The sequence below is a fragment of the Podarcis gaigeae genome (genome assembly GCF_964106915.1).
Source record: "Podarcis gaigeae genome assembly, chromosome: 14".
Classification (NCBI taxonomy): Eukaryota; Metazoa; Chordata; class Lepidosauria; order Squamata; family Lacertidae; genus Podarcis; species Podarcis gaigeae.
The window spans coordinates 6,723,749-6,748,694 of NC_139690.1; the positions used below are offsets into that span (position 1 = coordinate 6,723,749).

A 24,946-nucleotide genomic window follows, 5' to 3' on the forward strand; every position below is an offset into this window, starting at 1 on the left:
CAGGAAAAGCAAAGAGAAACGTGGAGGGGGCAGGGAAAGGGAGGAAACAGTAGAGGGGGAATCCATTTGGCTTATTTTGGGAAGCCCCCTGCATTTTGAATCTGGGAAGCTCTTCTCCAGGGACAACTGTAAGAACAAGCCTATACCCCCTAACTCAACTAAAATGTGTGCCATTAAATGCAATAATCTGTTACAATATTTATAGATTAATCTAATGCGTCAGGTTGTTCCTCTTCTTTCTGGCTTGCTCTTGGCATTCTGCTTTGCATCACTGGCCTATTGGTGATGTGCTTGGATGTTGAGTGAACTGTCTGCCTTAGAACTGGCAGCAATCTTAAACTTGTAAGTTACTAGAGAGAAAGCCCTTTGGGTTGTCAGCAGGGAGGAGGGCTATTTCTGGTCCTTCAGCCACAGTAACCCCCTTCCATTTGCTCCATGGCCACCTGAATGACCATCCTGTCACTGGTTTCTCATAGTGGGTGCCCCCCCCCCCAAGATCTGAGGCTATGTGGCCTTGGCATGAGCCAATCTTTACCTTATAATCTTGTTTTGACAGATATTTTGCATTTGCATTGGAGCATATATGATGTTTTCAGTTGCAATACAGATGGAATGGATAAAAAGGCCATTTAGGCAGGCCCCCTACTCCTAAAAATGCACCCACACCCTTCCTCCCAGGACTCAACCCACATGATCCAGCTGTTAATCTACTGATCTCTGCAGCAAGGAACCTACAGTGCAGCCAAGTTCTTGGTTACTTGAGCACAACAACTGAGCCCCACACTGCTGGCAAAGCAGATGGGGCAAGAAAATTCCTCCTGGTTCTGGGTTTCTGCTTTTTCAGAAACCCCAAAGCCAAGTTTTGTCAGAATTTTAAAGACCCCAACACCTTAAATTTTAAGAAATATAATGGTATTTTTATCTATATTTTCTTGCCCCTCTGAGGGAACAAGGATATCATTCTCTGTACGCAACTGAGAGGAGAGGGTTTGCTCAGAACTAGCAGAAGGGGAAGCTCCCGCCCTGCCACAAGGGACACACCTTAGCAGGCTCTAATCTTCTCCTAGGATGGAGAGAACAATACTCCGTGTGTCAGCCTAGGAGGCTGCACATTCCTTGCTGACAGCGTAAAGGATTGTGGGTTTGCTTTTCAGTCTTTCTGCCTCGTCCCAGTGGCGAAGAATCAAGCAGCGACGAAACCAGCAATCGTTCCAGCCCCACCCTGAGGCGACGACGTGCGAAGAAGAAGTTGGTCTCAAGTTCTGAATCAGAGGATGTGCCACCTCTCGAACAGGAGACCGAACAGGCCAAAGAGCATTCGCACAAGCATCAGCTCAGTAGTGGCCTTAACAGGTGCATTATCCTGGCGTTGGTGATTGCAGTCAGCATGGGCTTCGGGCATTTTTATGGTGAGTACATGAATCATCCTTCATTGAACTAATAAGAAATACGTTTTTAAACCAGTGGCATTTCCTCACAGGGTGCCGTAAAGACCAGATCCTTACTTGCCCTATCCCCTGCAGGCCAAATTTGAGAGGTGGGCAGCCCCACTCACCTGACATCGCAATGATCGCCAGGACTTCAAAGCAGTTAAGAGAGTTGGCGGCATACGGAACTTAGCTTGAGGACATTTACATTCACATCTTCACAAGCAAAAATCCCTGCTTGGACTTGCAAGTGCCCAGGTTGCGCCTTCGGACCAGTTGCCTAACTTGCAGGGTCCTTGTGGGGAAATTCTCTTGCACATTGTCCTCAGCTGCTGGGTGGGAAAGTGGGATATAACAGAGACTGACAATATAGATGAAAAGAGATATGTGATTCTTACAGCTGGAGTGTGTGTGTGTGCATGTTCTCCCTGCTTTCCTGTCAGTCTGCAAGCTGAGGGAGACGTCTCAGTTAACAGAGGCTCCTAGGCAGGATGGGTGACGTGATTTGGCCCATTCCACTGACACACTCTTGCTTTGTGTGTGTCAGTTTGAAATTTAGTTATAAAATCCAGGCACTGATCCCCTGCCTGTGTTTTCTGGTTTCTGCTGTTTATCCCAAACATAGTCACCAGTCATCTAAAATACAGTGGTGCCTCGCAAGACGAAAAGAATCCGTTCCGCGAGTCTCTTCGTCTAGCGGTCTTTTCGTCTTGCGAAGCAAGCCCATTGACGGCTTATCGGATTAGCGCTATTAGCGGCTTTTAGCGGCTTATCGGCTTAGCGGATAAGCAGCTTAGCGGCTTAGAAAAAGGGGGGGGAAAGGGGAAAAAACCCACAGGAACTCGCAAGACATTTTCGTCTTGCGAAGCAAGCCCATAGGAAATTCATTTTGCGAAGCACCTCCAAAATGGAAAACTCTTTCGTCTAGCGAGTTTTTCGTCTTGCGAGGCATTCGTCTTGCGGGGCACCACTGTAGAGAAAGTCCTGTGTGCAAAATTCCTTTAGTTGACGACCCAGATTCCTGATGTTCTGTTCTAGTAATACCATTTTTAATGGTGTGTAAAAAGAGACTAAAGATTCTTGACTGAGTTATAAAGCATTCAGTAGAACAACCTTAGAGCAAAACTTAACACCTATCCATTATTTTGTCCTCAGGGAAATATGAAGGTAAGAGGCTTGGTTGGAATGTGTTGCTGTGAAACAGAGGCCAACGGTCTTTTCCCTCACCTTCTCACTCTGAGATGCTTTTTGACTGTGGATGCTCTAGCACAGGGGTAGGCAACCTAAGGCCATGGGCCGGATGTGGCCCAATCACCTTCTCTGGGTTATTTCTGGGGCATAGGAATTCGCTCATTTCCCCCCTAAAATATAGTCCAGCCCACCACATGGTCTGAGGGACAGTGGACTGGCCCACAGCTGGAAAAGGTTGCTGACCCCTGCTCTAGCAGATTAACCTTGTTTTCCACTAGGGGGCATCATTGCAGGCTCTTGGACTTGGGCTATTCAGTCCAGCTCCTACATTGGGAAACATTTTTTCATGACTTTCTGGTTCTTTGGCGGTAGCATGCACATTTTGATGTCAACACTGGAATTCCTGGATGGGAGGTGTTTGTGTGCTGCTTGTATAGGAGAATCAGATTAGCCTTTTGCTTCTTGAGAAGCTAAATGTGCCTGCTGGGCCAGTAGTCTGTGCTCAGGCACTTAACAAAAAATTTCTATGGGCTTGTGTGGATTCCAAGCATCATGTTGCTGCCACCCCTTGTACCTTTTCCATGATTCTTGAGACCAGTGTCTTTCCCCCTCCTGGGTGGACCTGCCCTTCATTGTTTGCAGTTGGTTTGTGCTCAGAGTGCAGGACTTTGAAGCAGCCTCCACTGCTCTCCTCCTTAGTCACTAACACAGGCCCAGGGAGGATTTGTGGTCCTCTGGCTGATTCCAACCACTGGCCATGCTGGCTCTTGGTGTTCAGCAACATCTAGAGGACACCAGCTTCCTTAGCCCTGCTCTCATGTCACTGAGTGAGCATTTGTGACATGACATTGCACGATATAGATTTGCATGTAGCTGTTTTCATGTTATTTGTACTGATCGTAGTACTTCATACATTTCACCTTTTCAGAGAGGAATGTATGTCACAGGCTTTCTTTGTCCAAATTGATGCTGCTATTGTAATAGATTTCTAAGGAGGCCTGACCTGGATTTGCCCCTCTGATTTTGCTGTTTTGCTAATACAGGTTAATGTGCAGCTGTGCATAGGGATACACTGGGGCTTTGTGAGTGTTCTGAGCCCCATCAGCCTGTTCATTTAATGATGGATCAGTGTCTTTGCCACTGAGCTTAGCTTGCTTTCATCAGCATAGCGTTCATGCCTTATTTGGTTAATGCAAAAGTCTAGCATAGCTGTTGCAAACAATTAAAAAGGTGACCGTTTTAAACTACACTGTTCACTGATTAATGTACTTATGAAGGACTGAAGAGAAAAAAGCCATCATCACTGATAAGCTGCCTAATTTCCAATTTTTCTTGTCAGATAAAAGAGAAAATTTTCTGTTTCAAGGTACTGTTCAGATCCAAAAACGCCAGCAATTGGTTGAGAAAACTCATGAAGACGAACTGAATGGTATAAAGGATAATCTTATTCAGTGCCAACAAGAACAAGGCATGAAAGCAGAATGTAAGGTAAAGGTGGCTTTCCCATCATACTTGAAAGCGAGGATGACATTTTGCCTTTGGCTTCCAAACTCCACCTCCATTGGGAAACTTTGCTGTCATTACTACCCCAAGTGTTGGAAGCTGTCTTCTAGATGAAGGCATGGCAAAATCCAATCTTGGCATAGCAGGCAATTTTGAACTGGTTCAGTGTCAACCACAGAGGGTAGGAGAAGATGCCATTGCATCTGCTTCTTGAAGCTTTTAGAGTGGTTCAGCAGATTATTCTGTAGCAAGGGCTGGGTAGTCCCAATTGCCACTGTGCTTGCCTTGAGCACTTTCTCCCCAGAAGCATATCAGCTTCCTCTGTGCTTGGCCCATGTAGGCTCCATGGCTTTCCTCCTCCTTCTGGGGCTGCATCCGTGCACCTTGCTGTCGACAGCTGGCCCCTAAACACACCACTCCCAGGCAGCGTTTGTGGGGTTTTCTATCAAAAGTGGAGGAGACTCTGCAGGCTTTGTGGGGGAATGTACAACTCTGCACAGCCTGTTCCCCCTGCCCCTAGAGCAAGTGCCACAGAAGCTCCTTACTAGCCCTATTTATCCATCGATAGGTTGGCTTCTGCTTAGCTGTCCTCCTCCACCCTCCCAGTATTCTTGCAGCATTTGGACACTGGCACACAGCAGCTGATGTGTTTGCTTTCATTTTGTCTCTGGTCAGTCTCTAAAGGAAGGCCTTGAAACATGCTTGCATACAACAGAAGTGGAAAAGAAATCCTTTGAATCTCAGAAGCATCATCTCGCTTCAGAAAACCAGCACCTGAGAGAATCTCTAGAGAGGGAGGAAAAAGCTTTGGCATTGCTGCAAGAAGAACTGAGGAAGCTGAGAGAGCAGATTCGGCACCTGGAGAACAAAGGTTCTGGCCCAGAGTTGGTTGCCACCGAGAATCAGAAGCTGAAAGCCCACCTGGAAGAAGAAAGGCACCGCATGCAGAGTTTTGTGAAGCAAAAGGAGACTCTGTTGGCAGAGGCCCAGATGCTGCGAAGGGAACTGGACAAAGAGCGCCAGCTGACGGTGGCTCTCAGGGAAGAACTGGACAAGTTAAGTTCTCAGCAGACGTCTCCTGAGGGGGCAGGTGCTGGCGATGAGAGCCAAGAAATAGAAGCTTTGCGGGGAAGGCTGACTGAGCTGGAGCAGAAGCTGAGCTTCGAGCAGCAGCGTTCTGACTTGTGGGAAAAGCTGTATGTTGAAGTCAAGGACCATGCCGAGAAGAAAGAGCAGACCGAGAGGCCACAGAAGCCAGATGGGAAAGGAACCAACAAAGCCAAAAAGAAGCCAAAAGGAACATTTTTTGGTTCTGTGAAAGAAACCTTTGACGCCATGAAAAATTCAACCAAGGAATTTGTAAGGCACCACAAAGAGAAAATTAAACAGGCCAAAGAAGCCGTGAAAGAGAACTTGAGGAAATTCTCAGATTCTGTGAAGTCCACCTTCAGGCACTTTAAGGACACAACAAAGAATATATTTGATGAAAAGGAGAAGAGAAAGTACAGTGACAGCAGGCATGAGGCGAACAGAAAAGGGAAAGCGGGCAGCTCCCAGGAAGGGTTACACAAGCAGGCGGCCCACCGCTCACCTGGCAGCCAGAGAGAGTTTAGAGATGGAAGGCGATCCAAAGAGAGCCGCTCTCCTCTGCACTTCTCCAAGGACCCTCCCTTCCAGGAATGCCCCAAAGGTAACAGAAAGCATCGCCCTCTTGTTCTCAAGGGATGTTCAGGCATCTTTGACTGTGCCCACCAGGAGTTTTTAAACCTCTTCGACAAAGACTTGGACCCGATTCGGGCAGATGAATTTAATCAATTAATGCACAAATATTTGCAGCAAGAAGTAAAGAACTTTCACCACTGGCGAGAACTGGAGATCTTTGTGAATAGGTTTTTCCGTAATGGCGTCTTTATACATGATCAGATGCTGTTCACGGACTTTGTTAATGACGTTAAGGATTACCTTGAAGACATAAAAGAATACCAGAGGAACAGCGATGGTGTATTTGAAGACCTGGATAAATATATCTACCGATACTACTTTCATTATGATCACTTGCCTGAGCACGGACCAAGGTTAGTACTAAAATTCTGCTAATAATTTAAACCGGGCATGTTTGAGTTGTGAAAGAAGGAACGCTTCAGCTGGCTGACCTAGCAGGTTATTTCCCTGTTTGTTTGAGCTTTGCAGTTGCTGCTGGGCAGACAAGGAAAGCCTCCATAAAGAGGGGTGATTATGCCATCCTCAGATAAAGGCACCAGTTCCATTGTACATTAAGCACCACAGTACAGAATTTCTAATGTAGCAAAGTGGCAGCGTGTGTCAAAAGGAACGGAAGGAATTCCATTCCACCCACTTGCCGTATCCACTTTGCTTATTTTTAATAACAAAGTTGGTTGTAGCCTTTCGGAGGAGTTAAAACGTTTGGGCCATTGGGCTTAAGGCCTAATACTGAGGTGCTCATGCAGCACTAACTTCCCTTCTGTACTTTCCTTTCAGCCACCCTGCTAGGCGGGCTCCTTTCACGCACCCTCATAGTCCACAGCAGGACAGACATGCTGCAAAGCACCAGCATCGCTACAAAAGAGAAGGCCGGTGGCACAAGCAAGGGCGCAGCAACGGAAGACACATGGCAAATTTGGAGATAGAATTGGGCCAGATGCCCTTTGATCCAAAGTATTAAACAGCTGTTGTCCGATGGAACCCAGCAGGATGGTAAAAATAGTGGACGCGTGGCTATTTCTGCAGCTGGCTGAATCAGCAGAGCAATCGAGGGCACGTTTCCCCTTTCCTAATGACACTCCCTCTCCCCTGCGAAGATCAGCCCAGCTTCTCCATCTTTCTCCTTTCCTTTCAGCCTCTTGGGAAACATTAATTTGGGTGCAGTCCTACTATTGCAATAAATTAAGCAGGGTAAGCAGTAGCTTGTGTGTGTTTGCAAAATAAGCTTCTTTGCACTGGTTGGTACTAGAATTCATACTTGATTCAGACTTAATGTTAGAGTAATATTATGATGTACTAATTTCATCTCATACTGTTCAGAAGCATGTCTGTTTTACAACTGTCTATTTGTTCTCGTGATGGGGTTGGAACCTGTTGACTTCATGTGTGTGCTATTTTCCGATCAGCTTGCTGACTTGCATTTGAAATTTCTTGTGCATCTGCAAATTGTAGAAGAAAAATAAAGATGTGGTTGGAAAAAGTTACTTTTATTTTTATAAGTTTGCATAGCTAAACATCCTCAGAGAAGGACTCAAAGCCTTTGTTAAGGCCACTCTTCTGTTATCTTGCACATGCTGTCCATGCTGAAGTGTGTCTTCTCTACACCCGCAATGAAAAATGGTCCAGGCTGCAATCAGAGTTCCATTAACTCAGCAGGATTTACTGCTAAGCGAAGAGGACTATATCTCATGTGAAACACAGACCCATGCGGTGATCTTTGAACAAGATATAATTACATTCCTGTATTTGTTGTTTGGGCTGAGACCATCTTCAAAGGCGCTTTTGATTTCTTTTGTAGACATGAATGGAGCTCCCGATCCGTCCTTGAGGCAGATGAGTGTGAAAAAACGTGGCAACTTTTTCATACCTATTTGTAACTAGAAATGGTGATATATCCTAGAAGTAAAAAATTCAATATTCAGGTTCTGGACCAAACATCAGGGTCCAGCAAACAAGAACTGAGGAAGAACCATCATTATGCTGGCCACATACATTTTTCCACCATTTATTTTGAAGATCGGGGGAAGGGGAGGGGAAGGAGCACTGTAGAATTGCATATTGCTAGGAAATTAAATTTTCAACCTAATTTTGTTGAGTAACTCATCAGCCACTAACAACTTGTATTTTCATAAAAGTGGAAAAAGCACAAATCCATCATCTATATTCATTGCCGTAAAGGCCAGGAGTTGCCAACCTTTTTGGACCAGTATACATATTTTTTAATTTATTTTGAGACAGTGCTACAGGCACCAGTCACAAAATGGCTGCCATAGAGCAGGACTATAGTTCATCCCAGAAGAGTGCATGAACACACACACACACACACGCCATTGCAGGCACCACCACACTGACTATCCTAGCTATGGCCTGACCAGTTCAGGTGCTCTGAATTTCTCCACATGGAACATGTTTTGTGGCACCAATTTCTGATAGTTTATTTTCAACGGTATCACAAGAGGAAAAATTAGCTGGATCAAAGAGAACTGTGGACAAACCAAAATGTGAACCCTTCCTTGCAGTGTGGAGTTCACGGGTGGAAATAACTTCCAAGGTGAGGTGATGTCTGTTAGCTTTAGTGGCACAGAGGAGGAAAATGAAGCCTATCAATTCAGTCATGGGAGGAATATGAACCCCCAACTTCAGAGGGAGCAATGAGAGACGCAGACAGTTGGTCTCATCCAGCAGACTCTTTTTACCTTCTTAAACATAGGTATGCTCCTCCCTCCCCATCCCCCGCTTTTTGGGACCTTCTGGGCTATGCAGCATTCATTCATTTCCCATCCTCCACCCCAAGGTCCCTGGGTGGGTCACAATTTCAAAACAACAATAAAACCAGTTTAAAACAACTTATGCTTACACCCTCTGTAATCATCTCGTTCATCTCCTTGATGAAGATGCCAATAGGGGTGTGCTCGATGCCCCACTGAAAACAACGAGACTGGGATTCTTCTGCACTTCCCTTACCTGCTCAAGCACACTGAAGAACACCAAGTGTGTGGGTAGCAGCGTAACATTGGAAAACGTTTCACTGAGCCAGCTGAGAGGGTCTGCATAAAATAAGTCGGCTTCATCAAGATAATTTGCCCTTCCGGTCAAATCAGGGGGGCACTGAAGAAACCTCAAAGGTAGTGGGCAATGAACATGGCTAGAAAGTGGAGGGGGGGGAGAAGAAGCAGGCATTAATACAAATGGCTGAGGCTATTTTGCATTGGCAAGTGTTGGCAGCGCTTCTTTTCCACGTGCTGATCTGAATACACACATACCAGTGTCTGTTTGTGTTATCAGTTGAGAGGCACAGCAAATGGGACCTGCAGGATGGGTGGAAAGGGCTGAAGGTGACTTTTCCACACACTCTGTTACAGATAGTCCCCATGTCACCTGCTGAAGACAAAGCGTGAGGCAATGGAGACTTCCTGTGCTTTGGAATTGGAAGCAGCACTGACTTTACAGGCGCAAAGACGGGGAAATGGCTCAACAGCTAGAATACAGTCAAGGTTCCCACAATCCCAATAGGGGCACAATTTCCAGGGTCCCCTCAAGTGTGAAACTGGCTTCAGGTGCTTGGGCAAAGTGTTACACAGATACAGTGGTGCCCCGCAAGATGAATGCCTCGCTAAACGAAAAACCCGCAAGACGAAAGGGTTTTCCGATTTTTAGCGGCTTCGCAAGACGAAAGCCCATAGGGAAATCTCCGGGGACAACGGGGAAGCGCAGCGCGCCTTCTCCTCTGTTCCCGGACCTGTCCTGAAGGCTTGCGGTGGGAGGTCCGGGAACAGAGGAGAAGGCGCACAGGCGCGCAGCGCTTCTCCTCTGTTCCCGGACCTGTCTTGGAAGACTTGCGGTGGGAGGAAGGTTTTCCTCCCCACCGCCAACATTCAGAAGGCTGTTCTGAAGGCTGGCGGTGGGAAGAAAAGCCCTTCTCCCCCGCCAGCCTTCAGAAGAGTTCCCCGCAGGGCTCTCCAAGCTGCGGATAGCAGCCTGCTGCCCCTATCCGCAGCTTGGAGAGCCCTGCGGGGAAGTCCTGCAGGGCTCCCCAAGCTGCGAATGTCTGCCCCGGGCGAGGGGCGCTCTGAAGAAGAGCACCCCTCGCGCGGGGCAGCAGGCTGCTATCCGCAGCTTGGAGAGCCTTGCGGGGAAGTCCTGCAGGGCTCCCCAAGCTGTGAATGTCTGCCCCGCGCGAGGGGCGCTCTGAAGAAGAGCGCCCCTGGTTTGGGGCAGCAGGCTGCTATCCGCAGCTTGGAGAGCCCTGCGGGGAAGTCCTGCAGGGCTCCCCAAGCTGCAGGTGTCTGCCCCGCGCGAGGGGCGCTCTGCTTCAGAGCGCCCCGCGCGCCGGGCAGCAGGCTGCTATCCGCAGCCTAGGCAGCCCTGCGGGAACTCTTCTGAAGGCTGGCGGCGGGAGAAGGGCTTTTCTTCCCACCGCCAGCCTTCAGAAGGCTGTTCTGAAGGCTGACGGTGGGGAGAAAAGTCCTTCTCCCCCCGTCAGCCTTCAGAGGAGGTCCGGGGACAGACTGTCCCCGGACCTGGTCTGAAGGCGGTCTCCCTAGGAACGCATTAATTGATTTTCAATGCATTCCTATGGGAAACCGTGCTTCGCAAGACGAAAAACTCGCAAGAAGAAAAAACTTGCGGAACGAATTAATTTTGTCTTGCGAGGCACCACTGTACAGGGTTCTGGGTTCTCTATCTCAGGCTCTTTGCATCAGTTCCAGCAATAGCTGCTGATCCAGCCAGAAAGACACAATTAAGCCCACAAAGGCTGCTGCGGTTACAAAAAGTATAGCACAGAGGTGTAGACTAATAATGAGTCAGTTTAAGGAGAAATTTCTTCCAAAGGCTGATTACATCAGCATCAATCCAGCATAAACTATTTAGAGGACAGTCCTATCAATGGTCACTGGCAGGCTGTTCCAAAGGCCAGGTCAGGAGGTTGCCCCACAGAGGATCACTGCAGCCACAAAATCTCCACAGCTGTCCCTTTCAGCAGAAAAGTGACGTTCTGGGGGCGGCTTTGCCAAAGCCAAAGCCTTTCTGTTCCCCTGACGTAACCCAGAAGGAGATGGAAGTATGCTAGTCCCGGAGCTGAGATCAACAGAAAGGAAAAAGGCCAAAGAAAGAGGTGGGAGGGAAATGGCAGCTGCCCTGCCCCAATGCATTTCCCCCTCCCGGTGTGATCCCAGGAGGGCTTTTGATGTGGTTCCTCCACCTTGGATTCACCTTCTCCTGCCTCCTCTGAATTGCTCTGGCAGTAAAAGAGCAGAAAAGCTGCAGATTCCCATGCAGAGTGCCACCGGAACCTCACACACATACACCCCCTGCTGGGTCTTACCTATAAAACGGAGTTGAATGGCAGGGCATGAGCATGAAGACGGATGCCGGCTGCTCTGGAGAGTCAGCAGGAGTGCTGCAGAGGCTTTGCAGGTGGCCCATGACATCCAGGGTTCCACGCTGATGGACCAAGCCAGTGTAGAGGGCGGGCAGCAAGTTTGTCACCAGCAGGAAGGAGACGGCTGCTGCCCGCTGCCACCTTTTCAGCTGCTTAAGAGAATGCCCTACGGGGAGGAGAGGGAAGAGAGCAGAAAATGGAGCAGATGAATCTAGGGTCCTTGAGATCAGGGACCTGAGCAGATCCAGAGACTTCCAAACAGCAGCGTGGTGGGGCTTTCCTAACACCTCAAGATCCCCTTCAAAGACCCTTCCCCATTTGGCTCAGCCCTGAGGCTTCTCATCATTCAACTTCCCCTTCAGCTTGGCCTCCCTCCCTTCCATCAAATGTCTGAGAGCTATTTCTATAAAGACTGCCCAGCCTTTACTTTCATTCCTGCCTCGGAAAGAGCCCAAGCACTAAACCTGCCAGAAGCCACAGCTGAATCTTTTTTTAAAACAACAACAACAACATTGTATGTAGAAGATGTACTTATTAATCAATGGGAGTGAAATAATGTGTCACTATTGGACAGTTTACTTTTACAGGTACGCTGTTTTGGTGGATGTCAGCCAATTTGGACACAATGGCAGCATTTTTTCCTGCAGTGACACACACAATCTCTGTATCAAACCATTTAAGATGCTCATTCCCTTTAAAAGAAGGAAGCAGTATTTCAAACTTCTCAAAGATGAGACACATTTTGGCACTAAAACTTCCACAACAGCAAGTTTTTCCTTTAGAGTTAAGATTTAACAACACCATGAATCCAAATATATCGACCAAACGGGACAAATGTAAGGTTATATGCAGGCAGGAAGAACCAACTGCACAAATACGATCTAGAATCAGTGTGATGTAGCAGCAAAAACCGCTAAGCTATATTAGGCTGCATCAACAGAAGTATAGTGTCCAGATGAATGGAATTAATAGTACCACTCTATTCTGTCTTGGTCAGACCACACCTGGAATATGATGTCCAGTTCTGGGCACCACAATTTAAAAAGGATATTGACAAGCTGAAATGTGTGCAGAAACAAAGGCAACAAAGGGGATAAAGGTTCTTGGAAACCATAGATGGGGAACGGTTGAGGGAGTTGGGTATGTTTAGCCTGGTAAAGAGGAAACTGAGAGGAGCTAAGATGGCCACCTTCGAATGGGCTGTCACATGGAGCAAACTTGTTTTCTCCTATTCCAGAGGGTAGGGCCTGAACCAATGGCTTCAAGTTACAAGAAAGGAGAGTTCAACTAAACATCAGGAAGAACTTTTTGAAAGAGAGAGCTGTTTGGCAGTGGAAATGACTTCCATGAGAAGTGGTGGACTCTCCCAACTTGGAGTTTTTAAAAGCAGGGATTGGATGGCTGTCTGTCATGTATTATTTGTTGTACATTTACTGTATGATCTATCTGAGATTCCTGCATTGCAGGGGGTGGTACTAGATGACCCCCAGGGTACGTTCCAGCTCTACAATTCTATGATTCTATGAAACAGCACATAGAAACATCATAATGTGTTTAAAATTAAAATTTTTACCACAGAGCACCATGCAGATTGGGAGCACTGGGTAGATAAAGCGGAATTCTTTGTGGCTCAGGGTGCTGTAACACAAAAGGAAGAAGGTGTAAATGGAAGGTTCTCGCTAGGCATCTTCCCAATCATCCTTACTGCAGAAAAATGTGTCAAAGGTCCTCCCAAGTCACAGAAGCAGCCAGCTGATGGGGCCACAGCCCAATCCAAAAGCTCCCTTGAGCTGTGGTGGAGGAGCCTGCTGCCAACATGGGAAGCACAGAGGACTGTGGCAGACTATACTGTTCCGAGGCAGATTTTAAAAGTAAGATTCCTCAGCCACAAGCCTGGGCTATATATTGATATATATCACCCAGGACCAGTATGAAAGGCAGATTGCGATGATGGCTTAACTCAGCAATATATCACAAGAGCCAGTGGCAGGGTGGGGGCTCCGTTAAAGTGCCCCCCCAGCTGAGAGAGTCCCAATCCTGCCGCTTGCAAGCCGGCGCCAGGGTGCAGATTCCATTAGACTCCCCCCTCCCAAGGTGGTGGTGGAGGCTGAGGCACTTGCCTCATCCGCCACTGCCTTGGCACAGGAGTCAGGTGGGCTCAGATAGGCAGTGTAGAGACAAAGCGCAGGTAGCGTGGTTTTGCACCCCACACCTTGCGGAGTGGTACAGAGGCTGCCTGATGCTGGTGCTGGGGCAGAGGCAGCTCTGCTTTCATCTGTCCAGGAGGGTGAACTGCGCCTTTCCTCCCAGGGTGATCGTTCACCCCAGGAGGAAAGATGGAGCCTACTCTCCCGGGTGAAGGCAGCAGCCAGGCCCAGCGCTGGCCAGCAAACTCAGGCAGCCCCGCTCCACAAGGTGCGGATAGGGTGGCTATGCACCCCACGCCTTGCAGACTTCACCTGGGAGGGTGGACTGCATTTTTCCTTCTGGGCTGAATGACCACCCCAGGAGGAAAGACTAGCCCTGTCCTCCCCCAGCACAAGGAGGGACAGAGCCTGCCCAGCAGTCGGAACCAAGGGCTCTGGTCACCAGCTGCAGCTTGAATCAAACTTTTCCAGAGCAAGTGGGGCTCCTAACATGCCGCCATAAAAGCTACCCCACCTGGCTCCATAAGAAGGAGAAGCCAGAGTGGCTACCATTTTGCTCTGTCCCTCCCACCACCAATTCACCAGAACACCAAATGCTGAACTCTGTATAAGAAATGGAACCCACATTTTCTTCCCATTGGATTTTAAACAGTGAGCTGGCTCTTCTGGCACATTGGCAGGAAGGCAGCATTAGAAGAACCCTAAGCAAACTAGCCAACAAATCTGAAAGAGGAAATACCCATATTTTTCGCTCCATAAGACGCACTTTTCCCCTCCTCAAAAGTAAGGAGAAATGTGTGTGTGAGTCTTATGGGGTGAAGACAGGCGGGAGGCTCTGCTCAGCACTCCCTTTAAAGAGCTGCGTGGCTTTTGCTGGCTTTTCCGGGAGGTGGGGGAAGGGACAGAGGGTAGCCCGTCAGTCCCTTCTCCCTCCTTGGGGAAAAGCCCCCAAGAGCTGCACACACGCTCCACGCGGCTCTTTAAAGGGAGCGTAGCTCTTGGGGGCTTCTGGGTTTCAGAATATTTTTTTTTCTTGTTTTCCTGCTCCAAAAGCTAGGTGCGTCTTATGGTCTGGTGCGTCTTATTGAGTGAAAAATACGGTACCTGGCACAGAGTTCTGTGGTGTGGAAGGAAGCCTACCTGTAAACAGCCACTGTCCACAGCGCCACCACCAGGAATATGCCATGCCTCTTTGATGCTTGGAAGCAGCCATGGAGAAAGAAGGGGAGGTGAGGGCCAAGGACCACAAGGAACCCCTGGGTGAAGTACCAGTGCCACGGGTGGGATCCGTAGAAGGTGGCCACATTCTGCAGCACGTTGAACTTCAAAAAGTTCAGTTGAACCAGGACCCACTGCAGGAGCAAAGAAGAAGCAAGCAAACAAGACAGGAGAACTGTGGAAGGAGGGGAGAGGAGTGGTGTACTTGTCCTGACAATGCTTTTGTAAGCTTAGGATGGCTTCCTCAACACATCCCACTTCCAATGGAATTGGAATCTGGAGCACCAAATCCATCAACACAGCCTAAGCATCGCTTAACTATCCCTGTCACTGATAATTGCCAGAACTCTCCAAAGAGGACGGGGCGTGGGCTGGTGGAGATGGGGAAGGGATACTCCATTCCTCTTTCGCCTGTTTGCTGGCAAAAAGAAAGAAAGTGCAACCTACTAAAGTCTGAGCGCTTGTGTTCAAGGCAGGATTACTGAACTGCTTTAAGTTGCTTATTCATTTGGCGCTCCTAAAGGAAAGAGAGAAAGAGAGAGGAGGAGGAGATGAGAGGAAAGGCCCACAGTCCAGGCAATCACCTGGATGCCCTTGTTGGCATGGTGTCAGCAGCTATACCAGAGGACAATGGACAGAGGGCAAACAGCAAGATGTAAAATGAGAAATTTCCCCTGCCCGTCCAGCTGCTGCCTTCCCTTGCAGTTCTCTGGCTTTTCTCATTTCAAGTCAGAGAAGGAGAGCACGCCACAAGCGCTGCTCTCCAATTCTGCACGTTCCTCAGCAAGAGCAGAGACTGGCAAAGAGCACAGGGGAACCCTGATCTTTCTCTGGCTGGGAAACTTCAGCCTGGCACTTTCCAGCCGGGCAAATTGCCTCACCATGAGCTTCCTATCTGACAGCCCAACAAATGTATTACCGTATTTTTTGCTCCATAAGACGCACTTTTTCCCTCCTAAAAAGGGGAAATGTGTGTGCGTCTTATAGAGCGAATGCAGACAGGAGGCAGGTGGGGAAAGCCCCTAAGAACCGCACACACGCTCCGTGCTATCTTTAACTGATGGGCTGTCCTTCTCCCACCTTGCAGAAAAGCCAGCAAGAGCTGCGCACTCTTTAAAGAGTCACACCTAGCATGTGTGTGGCTCTTGGGGGCTTTTCCCCTGAGGAGGGAGAAGGGCAGCCCGTCAGCTCCACGCGGCTCGTGAAAGGGAGCGCTGAGCAGAGCCTGGGATGCATACAGGCTCTGCTCAGCGCTCCCTTTAAAGAATTTTTTTCTTTTCTTGCATCCCCCCTCTAAAAACTAGGTGCGTCTTATGGTCTTGGAGTGAAAAATACGGTAGTTAAAAAGCAGCCCAGCTGCTCAAATAGACAAATCTCAAAGCCAGGATCACACTATCAGCACAAGTTTCTCTTTGCCTGAGCCACCCTGGCCACGGCTGGCAACTGCACAGGCCAGCCCTGTTCCCACAAGCGCTGATGTGCCTCATGGAGCTGAGGGAGAGGAGCTGCCAGGCGGAGTGGCGATGGTGTGTGTGTGGAGACAGAATTGAAACTCCCCTGGCTGGTGCATTACAGCTCTTCTGGAATCTGGGTGCAATACTCAAGAAGGAAGGGGAAATTCATCCCCTCATCCAAGCCCCCTGCAAGAATGGCAACAACCACAGGAAGGAGTGGCAACCGGTTAGGGAAAGTCTGTGGCACCATCTATAGGAGAACTCACTTTAACTGATCTCAGAATGCTGAGTGAATGCCAACTTACCTTGCCAAAAAATACTCGGTCAGTAATTAAAGAGGTTCCCAGAATGATCAATCTGTCAAGAAAGAACACACTGGAGAAAAGAGGGACCTGCTGGGGTGCACACGGCAACCATCTTCCCTGGAGTCCCCCTTGTGGAGCAGGCCAATTCAGCTCCCAGGAAGAGTCCAGCTCCCACCTGCTCCTGGCACTGATTCACAGGCAATCTCCACACTGCCCAAAGTGGGAGCTGCCTCTCCTGGCCGGAGGAACAGTCCTTCTCCAGGCAAGCAAGCTGGGCCAGCTGCTCTGCACAGCATCTGCGGCCTGGCTCTGCTCCTGCTATTTGGGGCACTCTAGCACACCCAGGAGGACCTGGGTGATGCTGTGGGTTAAACCACAGAGCCTAGGACTTGCCAATCAAAAGGTTGGCGGTTCAAATCCCCGCGATGGGGTGAGCTCCCGTTGCTCAGTCCATGCTCCTGCCCACCTAGCAGTTCGAAAGCCTGTCAAAGTGCAAGTAGATAAATAGGTACCGCTCCGGCGGGAAGGTAAACGGCGTTTCCGTGCGCTGCTCTGGCTCGCCAGAAGCGGCTTAGTCATGCTGGCCACATGACGCCGGCTCCCTTGGCCAATAAAGCGAGATGAGCGCTGCAACCCCAGAGTCGGTCACGACTGGACCTAATGGTCAGGGGTCCCTGTACCTTTTCCTCACCCAGGCCTAGATTCTGAAGAGACGCCCTTACCCCACTGGGAGGCAGCTGTGCAGGACGAGGTGCCGCTTCTGGGGCTCCTTCCAGAAGTGCCGGAGCAGCAAAGGCACCCACAGAATGAGAGCGGTTGGGCGAATCACAAACGAAAGAGCAACCAGGGTCAAGTAAGGGATGCTGGAAAGAAGAGGCGGCAGTGAGGGCAGGAACATTGGGGGCAGCTTCAGCAAAGCCAGCCAGGCTGGTGTGGGAGCCTGGCCATGGGGGGTTGAGGAGGGGGGTTGCAGTCTTACTGTTTCACAGCTATGGGGATCATAGCTGTCAAATTTTCCCTTTTATTGCAAGGAATCGTATTCAGAATAAGGGGATTTCCCTTTAAAAAAGGGAAACATTGACAGCTATGATGGGGATGCCTCGGAAGGCAGCCCTGCTGCGTATAATGGGGCTTACACTCAGGTAAGTGAGTAGAGGACTGCAGCCTTTTATATAACATGTCTTGAGAAAAGGGAAATGTTGCCAACAAAGAAGAGAGGCAGACAGACAGATGTGAGAGCTTTTACATTGATCTATACAGATCACACAGCCTATACAGATCACACATATCTGCCAATCTGGAGCTGGGCAATGCCTGAAATCAAACCCATTCCTTTGCCTGCCAGGAAACAACACATTTGAAAAGAAGAACAAGGTTCTTGGGAAAGGGTGTTTTTGCTTGAATGATGAAAAGAGTGCTTGGTTATTGGGTGACCCCCATTTACATACAAAGAAATAGCTAAGCTGGCGATGGAAATATGCTGCGTGAGGGGAAAGCCAAGCATAAGGAAGCTCAACAAGGGTGTGACATTTCCCTAAACCTACCATTATAAACATTTTAATTAAGCGTCAGGAGTCTGCCCCAGCCCCTTTAATGGCTATTAAAGATATCCATAGGTATTCTCACCTGCTCCTCTTTGTCCTGGTGCCTTCCAGGGGATAGTAGTAAAGAGCAAAAATGGTGAGAACAGCTTCCATGGTGTTGGTGAGCGTTCTGGTACAACAGTACCATGTGAACCAGGAACACAACTGGCAGAAGTACTGGAAACAAGGTGGGAGGAGAAGAAGAAGAGCTGGTGTGGGATGAGGGAAAGAAGGGTCACAAGGCAAGACAAAGGACCAGGCGCTCATCACCCCCCAAGAAAGAGGAAGGCAGACAGGGACTCACCACCCACTTGGCCACCTCTGCGCCATCCAGTCGCTTCACCAAGGAGTACAACGCCACGTCTGCCAGCGCAGCCAGAAGAGCCTGTGCAATTCTAGGGAGCCAGATCTGTTAGGGTAGGAGCACAAGTCATTCCTGTCTGAGGAGGGATCACTCATGCGTAGATAACATTAATGTGCTTGATGACGGAACACACAAGCTCCAGTTAGGAAGACAATGCTTTCAAATCAACACAAAGTTCATTTATTGATTGCTTTGCCACCCTTTATGTTTCTGTTTTCTTCCTTCCTTCCTCCGTTGTTGCTGTAATGTGGCCTGTGTGCCTTATGCGCAATGTAAGCTCACGCTTTCCTTCCCATGGACACCAGCAATAAAAGTGTTTCAAAAGTGGCTAAAAATAAAGAGGCCACACAAATCTGCTGAAACTGTGGAGCCTTATGCTGAATGGCAGTGAACTGGCCCCAAGACTCAGATCTTGGCACAAAGCAGTGCCTTCCTTGTCCTGACCCCATGACTGAGGCCCATCAAAGAACCCCAGGTCCCATTCTTGGAAATACATTTCCAAGGATGTTGAAAGCCAGAGCAGGCAAGGCATGGGGCTCCTTCATGCCTAGCTCTCTCCTGCTCCCAGTTTGCACTATTAAACCCAAAACTGCATGAGAAGGGTACCACTTGCCCTGAGAGAATCCTCTACCAGATCCCAACTCATTCTGCATAGTGCAGCCAGAAGCGGGGATGAGGAAAGCAAGAGACAGACTGACAGCAGGCAACAGCCCCCCCACGTATCATTGCCCCCCACCATGCTAAAAGAGGGTAGTTGCTGCCTACCCGTCTCCATGTTACCACTGGACTGTTAGGATATAGTTCCGTTCCACCTTAAAAGGGAACAGGCATGACTGTTGTATGTCACATGCCTGTTTACTTCCAGCACTTGCTGGGAACTTCCGTCTTGTATATTGCTGTTTTGCTGGAGACAAAGGGAAGCAGACATGTTTTCCATTGTGCCTGAACTATGCTGAATAAAATGCTGTAGATAATGCTTACACATGGCTCTGTCCGTCTCTTCCGTTGTGAGATTTATTCACTCTGCTGATAAGAGCGTGCCTAGTCTCTAAATGTATCTGAGGCTCGTGTCACTGTTTGATGCTGTTCCAAGGGAGACCAGTGATCGCCTGGCTGCCAGCCGGTGGCTGGAGCCAGCTGGGGGCCTGCCTGATGCCCCCGTCTCCCCGACAGTATCCCAACATGGACAATCCCCAACCCCCTTCCCACCAACTCTGGGTTTTTTGCCTGCATGTACTCAGCAAAGGCACCATGAGATATGCTTCTGTGGGATGAAGCATAACTAGGTAATTCCTGCCACAAAAGCAAAATGCTTGATGTGTTTCTGGCAGCAGCTGAATGACACCCAAGTCCACACTCACCAGCAGCTGAACATCATCCTTGTTAAGCAGGTGCAACACTTTATAAATGCTTGCGAACAGCAGAGGGTAGAGATGGCTCCGCAGACCTTCTGTCCACTCCCAGGTCAAATAGCCATAATTATCATCATTAAAGATATCATAAAGAACAGGCATGGAGCATGGTGTTATGTGGCCAACCTCCAACATACTCATGAAAATTCAACTAATGTAATATTTTAGGGTCTTTGACAATTACTAAATTACCACTACCCCCACCTGCTGAAAAACTGAATCTTGTTCCACCCAAACCCACATCTCAGATGTGTCAAGAGTCAATCAGCTGGCACATTCCTGTGGCAGGAAAGAGCCTTTTCCACTACCAGTTTGTGTCTCAAGTTCCTTGTATCTCAGAGTATGCTGGAGGGAGAGGGAAAGGAATGGGCAGACCTTCAAGGAAACCATCAAAGCCCCACACCTGAGCTTCAGGGTCCTCTGCACTGCCTAATGCTTCATGACAACCGATAGTCAAAATGGCCCAGTTGTGACAATGTGATGAAATAAGAATCCTTCCAAGCCTGATCCTGTACACTCCAGGTAGCCTACATGATGCTTCCTAGGCCTCCTCTAACCGGCTACCTTAACCCAGCCACAACATGCTCAACCACAGCCATGTTCCTTTACTTCATAAATTTACATCCCACTATCACAGAATTCAAGGCTGCACACAGGTAGAGTTTCCAGAGGGGCTCCTATCCAGGCCCTGACCCAAGACTGAGTGATTTCACTTCAGCGAAGTAGATGCCCTAGGAGACTGCAGGCAGCAAGCCACTCCTAGGACTGAACTTGGATTTACTCTCAAGTTGTGCAGCCCAACAGGACAGCCCAAAGTGTGTTGACTTTATGCTGAAGCGAGTCCCATTCTGCTCAGTGGGACCTACTTCTGACCTGTCCTAACTAGGGAAAACTTTCACTTAAAATTTCACTACATAAAAAAGGATATTTGAAAACCATATGATGTGCGACTTCAAGTGACTGCCAATATTCATCTGGGACAAAGCTTGTCTGGACTAAGAAGCAGTTTAGTAGCCTCACCGTGATGGTAAACAAGCACAGATAAAGGTTTTCCCCAACAAGAGCTGGAAAAAAGCAGATGGGATTAACCTCGTGTACAGTGGGTTTTTTACGGTTATGTTGTAATCAATTGCAAATAAATAAACCTTGGATACCTTTTGGGAGTCCTATTTCAATTTTTGCCCTGCCTCCGAAGCTGTGAATTGATTTTTCAGTGTCACAGAATCATAGAATTGCAGAGTCTGAAATGACCACAAGGATCATCTAGTCCAACCCCCTACAATGTATATTGCCCAATGTGAGGCTTGAACCCATGTCCCTTAGATTAAGAGTCTCGTGCTCTACCGACTGAGCTATCCCTTGTCAGAAATTCTAACATCCCTTAGTTTGTGGACAACTCTAAAATTGGCTTTTACACCACAACCTTAGCAAAACAGAACCTTGATGTGGGGGGGGGGGACCTTGACTTTTCTCTAAATTAGAACTGTCTTTCTCTTTGAAGAGGCTGAAACAAAAGAGGCTCTTCAGAGATGAATCTACAGTCACATCTAAAGAGCTAAGTGAGCACTGAATCCCCCAGGCTCCTGAGTCCTAGAATTTTCCTCACTAGGACTCCACAACAAGGGTCAGCTGCTGGGGCCCTGACTAGCAATGCTACCTTTGCTAAACCAGGAAAGGCTGCAATGACCTGGGGCAGGTGGCCTCAAAGGGGGGACAAGGACAAAGTCTCCAGACTTGAACAGGTTTTTTCCAGCAGCCATGCCTTTAATGGTTTCAAAGGAGAATGGAAGTGGCTGAGAGACAGCTATGACTATACACAGCAAGATGCCACAGCTGCCCTTGCAATGCACTACAGTGGTACCTTGGGTTACATACGCTTCAGGTTACAGACTCCGCTAACCCAGAAATAGTGCTTCAAGTTAAGAAATTTGCTTCAGGATGAGAACAGAAATCGTGCTCCGGCGGTGCAGCGGCAGCAGGAGGCCCCATTAGCTAAAGTGGTGCTTCAGGTTAAGAAGAGTTTCAGCTTAAGAACGGACCTCCGGAACGAATTAAGTACTTAACCCGAGGTACCACTGTACTGGCCTTCTTCTGGCCAGCCACAAGGGCTTCGCTCTGGCCACAGATCTACAAAAGGGAAGCACCAAAGCCGCCAGCTCCTGCCCATCAGGTGCCATGTGGCAGCAACAGCACTGCCATCTCCCAGGCCTCTTGGTGCTGGAGGAGGCAGAGGCAGCAAGTGCAAAGGTCCTCCCTGCCCCCATTCAAGCATCCTGTAACCCAGCAGGAAGTTCTCTTGCACAAGGGCCACGGATGTGAATAAGCATCACTGCAGCCTTGCGTGCCTCCCACGGGGAGTTTGTGCAGGAGACCTTCCCAAGGGATGGGGCCTCCTCACTGCCTTTTGAGGGACAAACATCCCAGGGGCCAAGAGTCCCCCAAGGGGTGGGAGCGAGGCTGGGAATGTGCTTCGTGCATGACGTGGCCTCTCCCTCTGGCCCTGCAGGTGCTGGTCAAGGCAGCTGGAGGGAGCCTCCCTGGACGTGCACGCCGCCGGCTTCCTTGCTCCTGGGACGGGGCGCCCCTGCGGGAAAGGCCCCCTCCTGCCCAGCGCCTTGGCTTCCTTAGGCCTCTCCCAGCGCGGGGGCAGCAGCTACTTCGCCCTCACAACAGCCCCGCGAGGTGGACCGCGGCCTCTCCTCACCCGCCCCCCGCCCCGCGAGGGTCCCGGAGGGGGCGGGCCTGTACAGCGTCGACTTCCGCTTCCGCAGCCGCACCGGCAGGGTCCGCCTCCCGCCGCTGCCGTCGACCCCCCGCGCGGCTTCCATGGCGACGTCGGCGCGGCTCCAGGACGGACACTTCCGCCTTCCTGGGGGCGGGGGCAGCCTCCTCCGTCGGAGCGCATGCGCGCCCCAAAGCTGACCGCTGCTTCCTCCTTTGCGCATGTGCGTCTCGGCTCCTGGCAGCTCTTCTCGCGAGAAGGGGCGGGGCGAGACCGTTGCGCGACTTCCGGCGCCTGGAGCCGCACCGGTTGAGCGGCTGCCTGAGGAAGAGTTGAGCCGCGGAGAGCGAGAGAGGCGTCGCGGAGGCCATGCTGGGGCGGCGGGGCTTGTCCTTCGGGCAGCTGCTCCTGGCCACCGGGCTCGGCGTGGCGGGAGGCATCTACATCTACCAGCCCATCTTCCAAGGCGGCCCACGCGCGGGAGGCCCTGCCGGGGACACGCCGCCGCCGCGGCAGGAGGAGAAGCCGCCTCCCGGGACCCGCCTCGGCTGAGTCGGAGAGAGGCTGGCGCTCCCTCGCGGCCTCGACGAGGCTCCTTTCTTGGCCCCCCACGACGGGAAGCCCACCCGGCGCACAAGCGCTGCCCAGAAACCCCTCCGAAGCGAAAGAGATGTGGACTGAAAAATTCAACATGCCATAAGCCATGTGCGAGGGATCATCAGGAAAGGGGCTGCCAGCAGCACAGCGCCAAACCACGACATCCACAATTGTTGGAACAGCCAAGAACTGGGAGGGAGGCAGGTGATATCTTTGCTGTCACACGGTGAGAAGTGATATCAGCAGCAGCAGCCACCAGTGAGGACATCCTGGTCAACGTGGGACTGACGTGGCTGGGACGCCAAAGAAAAAGAGGAGCAGGGACTTGAATACGTTGTTCAGCTGTAGTGACTGTCGTATCACTGCCCTTTAAATTGTTATTTGAATATAACAATTTAACATAAGGCCGCCTCAAGAACTTTGTTCGGTAGCCGGGGTATAAATACTCCTAAATAAATAAAATAAAATAGACCTATGGCAAGACAATGCTTGGAATGTCGTGTGCCGTTTTGGCTCACTTAAAAATGGATGCTGTGGAGTTGGAAAAGGTCAGAATAGGGCAAATGGAATGATCAAGGGGATGCAGCAGCTCCCTTGTGAAGAAAAGTTGCAGCATTTGGGCTTTTTTAGTTTGGAGAAAAGGAAAGTAAGAGGTGATGTGAGGGAAGTTTATGAAATAATGCATGACACACAGAACTGAGTTTCTCTCATAACATTAGAACCCAGTGGCAGATTTAAGAAAACCAGAAGGAAGGAGTGCTTCACATAGTTAAGCAAGCTCACGCCATTTTTTTATTATTAAATTACCACTTTATCTTCCAAGGAGCTCTAGGTGATGCACATGGTTCTTCCCATTTCATCCTCACAACAACCCTGTGCTACCGCACAGACTAATAGATGGTCATCTAGTAGTCCAACATGCTAACCATTACGCCACATTGGATGGTTTAAAAGAGGATTAGACAAATTCATGGATAAGGCTTTCAACAGCCTACTACGGACAACAGCCTTGTTCTACCTCTGTTGCCAGTGGTGGTATTTTGTATTCTCATTTTGTATTTCTCTGTTGTGAAGCGCTCTGGGATCTTTGGATGAAGGGTGGTATACAAATTTAATATAACAACAGCAACAGTATGCCGCTGAATGCCAGTTGCTGGCAACTGCAGGTGGAAGAGTGCTGTTGTTGTGCTCAGATCCTGCTTTTCAGCTTCAGATTTGGGGCCTCTGGACTAGGTGGGCCCCTTTGGCCTGACCCTGATGCAGCCAGACTCTTTGGCTTCCCCTCTGGGCTAAAGTGAGCCGAACTCACAGTTGTGCATATCTGGGGGAACTTTGGAGAGAGAACTTAGGAATCCATGAGGATGGCCAGCCGCCAGAGGGCACCAAAGCCGCAGGAGCTGTGGCAGCTGCTATGTGGTTGAGACAGTGGATACAGAGCTGCTTTTGTAGAGCAAAACAAATTCAGAACCCTTGGGGGACAACTGAGCAGATGATGGGCCTTGACCCAAGGAAGCCTTCACTCATCCTTCAGGCACTGCCTTGCAGGGGAGGGAAGCTTCAGCCTCTTAAGTCAGACATAGGCAACCTCGGCCTGCCAGATGTTTTGGGACTACAATTCCCATCATTCCTGACCACTAGTCCTGTTAGGGATCATGGGAGTTGTAGTCCCAAAACATCTGGGGGGCCGAGGTTGCCTGCTCTAAGTGGTGCCTCCCCTTTCCTTGATGCTGGTTTCAAATGACCCCTAAATCTGTAGGGGGCTACTAGTTGTTTTTGTGGGCATCAGCACCACCTCTCAGGTTTCTCCAAGTCGGTAGGCCTGGGCAGACTTCCCTGCCAGCCCCTGTGAGCTCACTGGGTGGGACTGACTGCCTAGTAGGTAGACAGGGGAGCAAGTTAGCCAGAGGAAGGGCAGGGG

The 24,946-nt window shown here is 49.6% G+C and overlaps 2 protein-coding genes across 9 annotated transcripts in view; one reads left to right on the forward strand and one right to left on the reverse strand.

Moving 5' to 3' along the window:
• CCPG1 (cell cycle progression 1) overlaps nt 1-7,323 on the forward strand; it is an 18,593-nt gene extending 11,270 nt beyond the window's left edge. For 3 of the 5 annotated variants that reach the window (XM_083712564.1, XM_083712566.1, XM_083712567.1), the window contains 4 exons: nt 1,155-1,409; nt 3,958-4,106; nt 4,797-6,196; nt 6,621-7,323. In XM_083712564.1, the coding sequence (XP_083568690.1) occupies nt 1,155-1,409; nt 3,958-4,106; nt 4,797-6,196; nt 6,621-6,804 (1,988 nt within the window). In that variant the 3' untranslated portion in view covers nt 6,805-7,323. The remainder of the gene's footprint in view (nt 1-1,154; nt 1,410-3,957; nt 4,107-4,796; nt 6,197-6,620) is intronic. The other 2 variants (XM_083712565.1, XM_083712568.1) reach the window with 1 other exon arrangement.
• PIGB (phosphatidylinositol glycan anchor biosynthesis class B) lies at nt 7,312-24,451 on the reverse strand. 4 transcript variants are annotated; one of them, XM_083712623.1, is made up of 12 exons: nt 22,458-24,451; nt 20,638-20,773; nt 19,659-19,776; nt 18,238-18,342; nt 17,977-18,110; nt 17,073-17,213; nt 16,351-16,402; nt 14,514-14,725; nt 12,800-12,864; nt 11,170-11,392; nt 8,808-8,988; nt 7,312-7,739 (listed from the first exon to the last, which is right to left on the reverse strand). In XM_083712623.1, the coding sequence occupies exons 1-12, from the start codon at nt 23,134-23,136 to the stop codon at nt 7,614-7,616; spliced, it is 2,172 nt and encodes a 723-aa protein (XP_083568749.1). In that variant the 5' UTR covers nt 23,137-24,451; the 3' UTR covers nt 7,312-7,613. The 4 variants fall into 4 exon arrangements, with proteins under 4 accessions (XP_083568749.1, XP_083568751.1, XP_083568752.1 ...); XM_083712625.1 differs by having other exon boundaries at nt 22,487-24,439; XM_083712626.1 differs by having other exon boundaries at nt 22,414-22,669.
• Between the last annotated feature and the right edge of the window lie 495 nt (nt 24,452-24,946).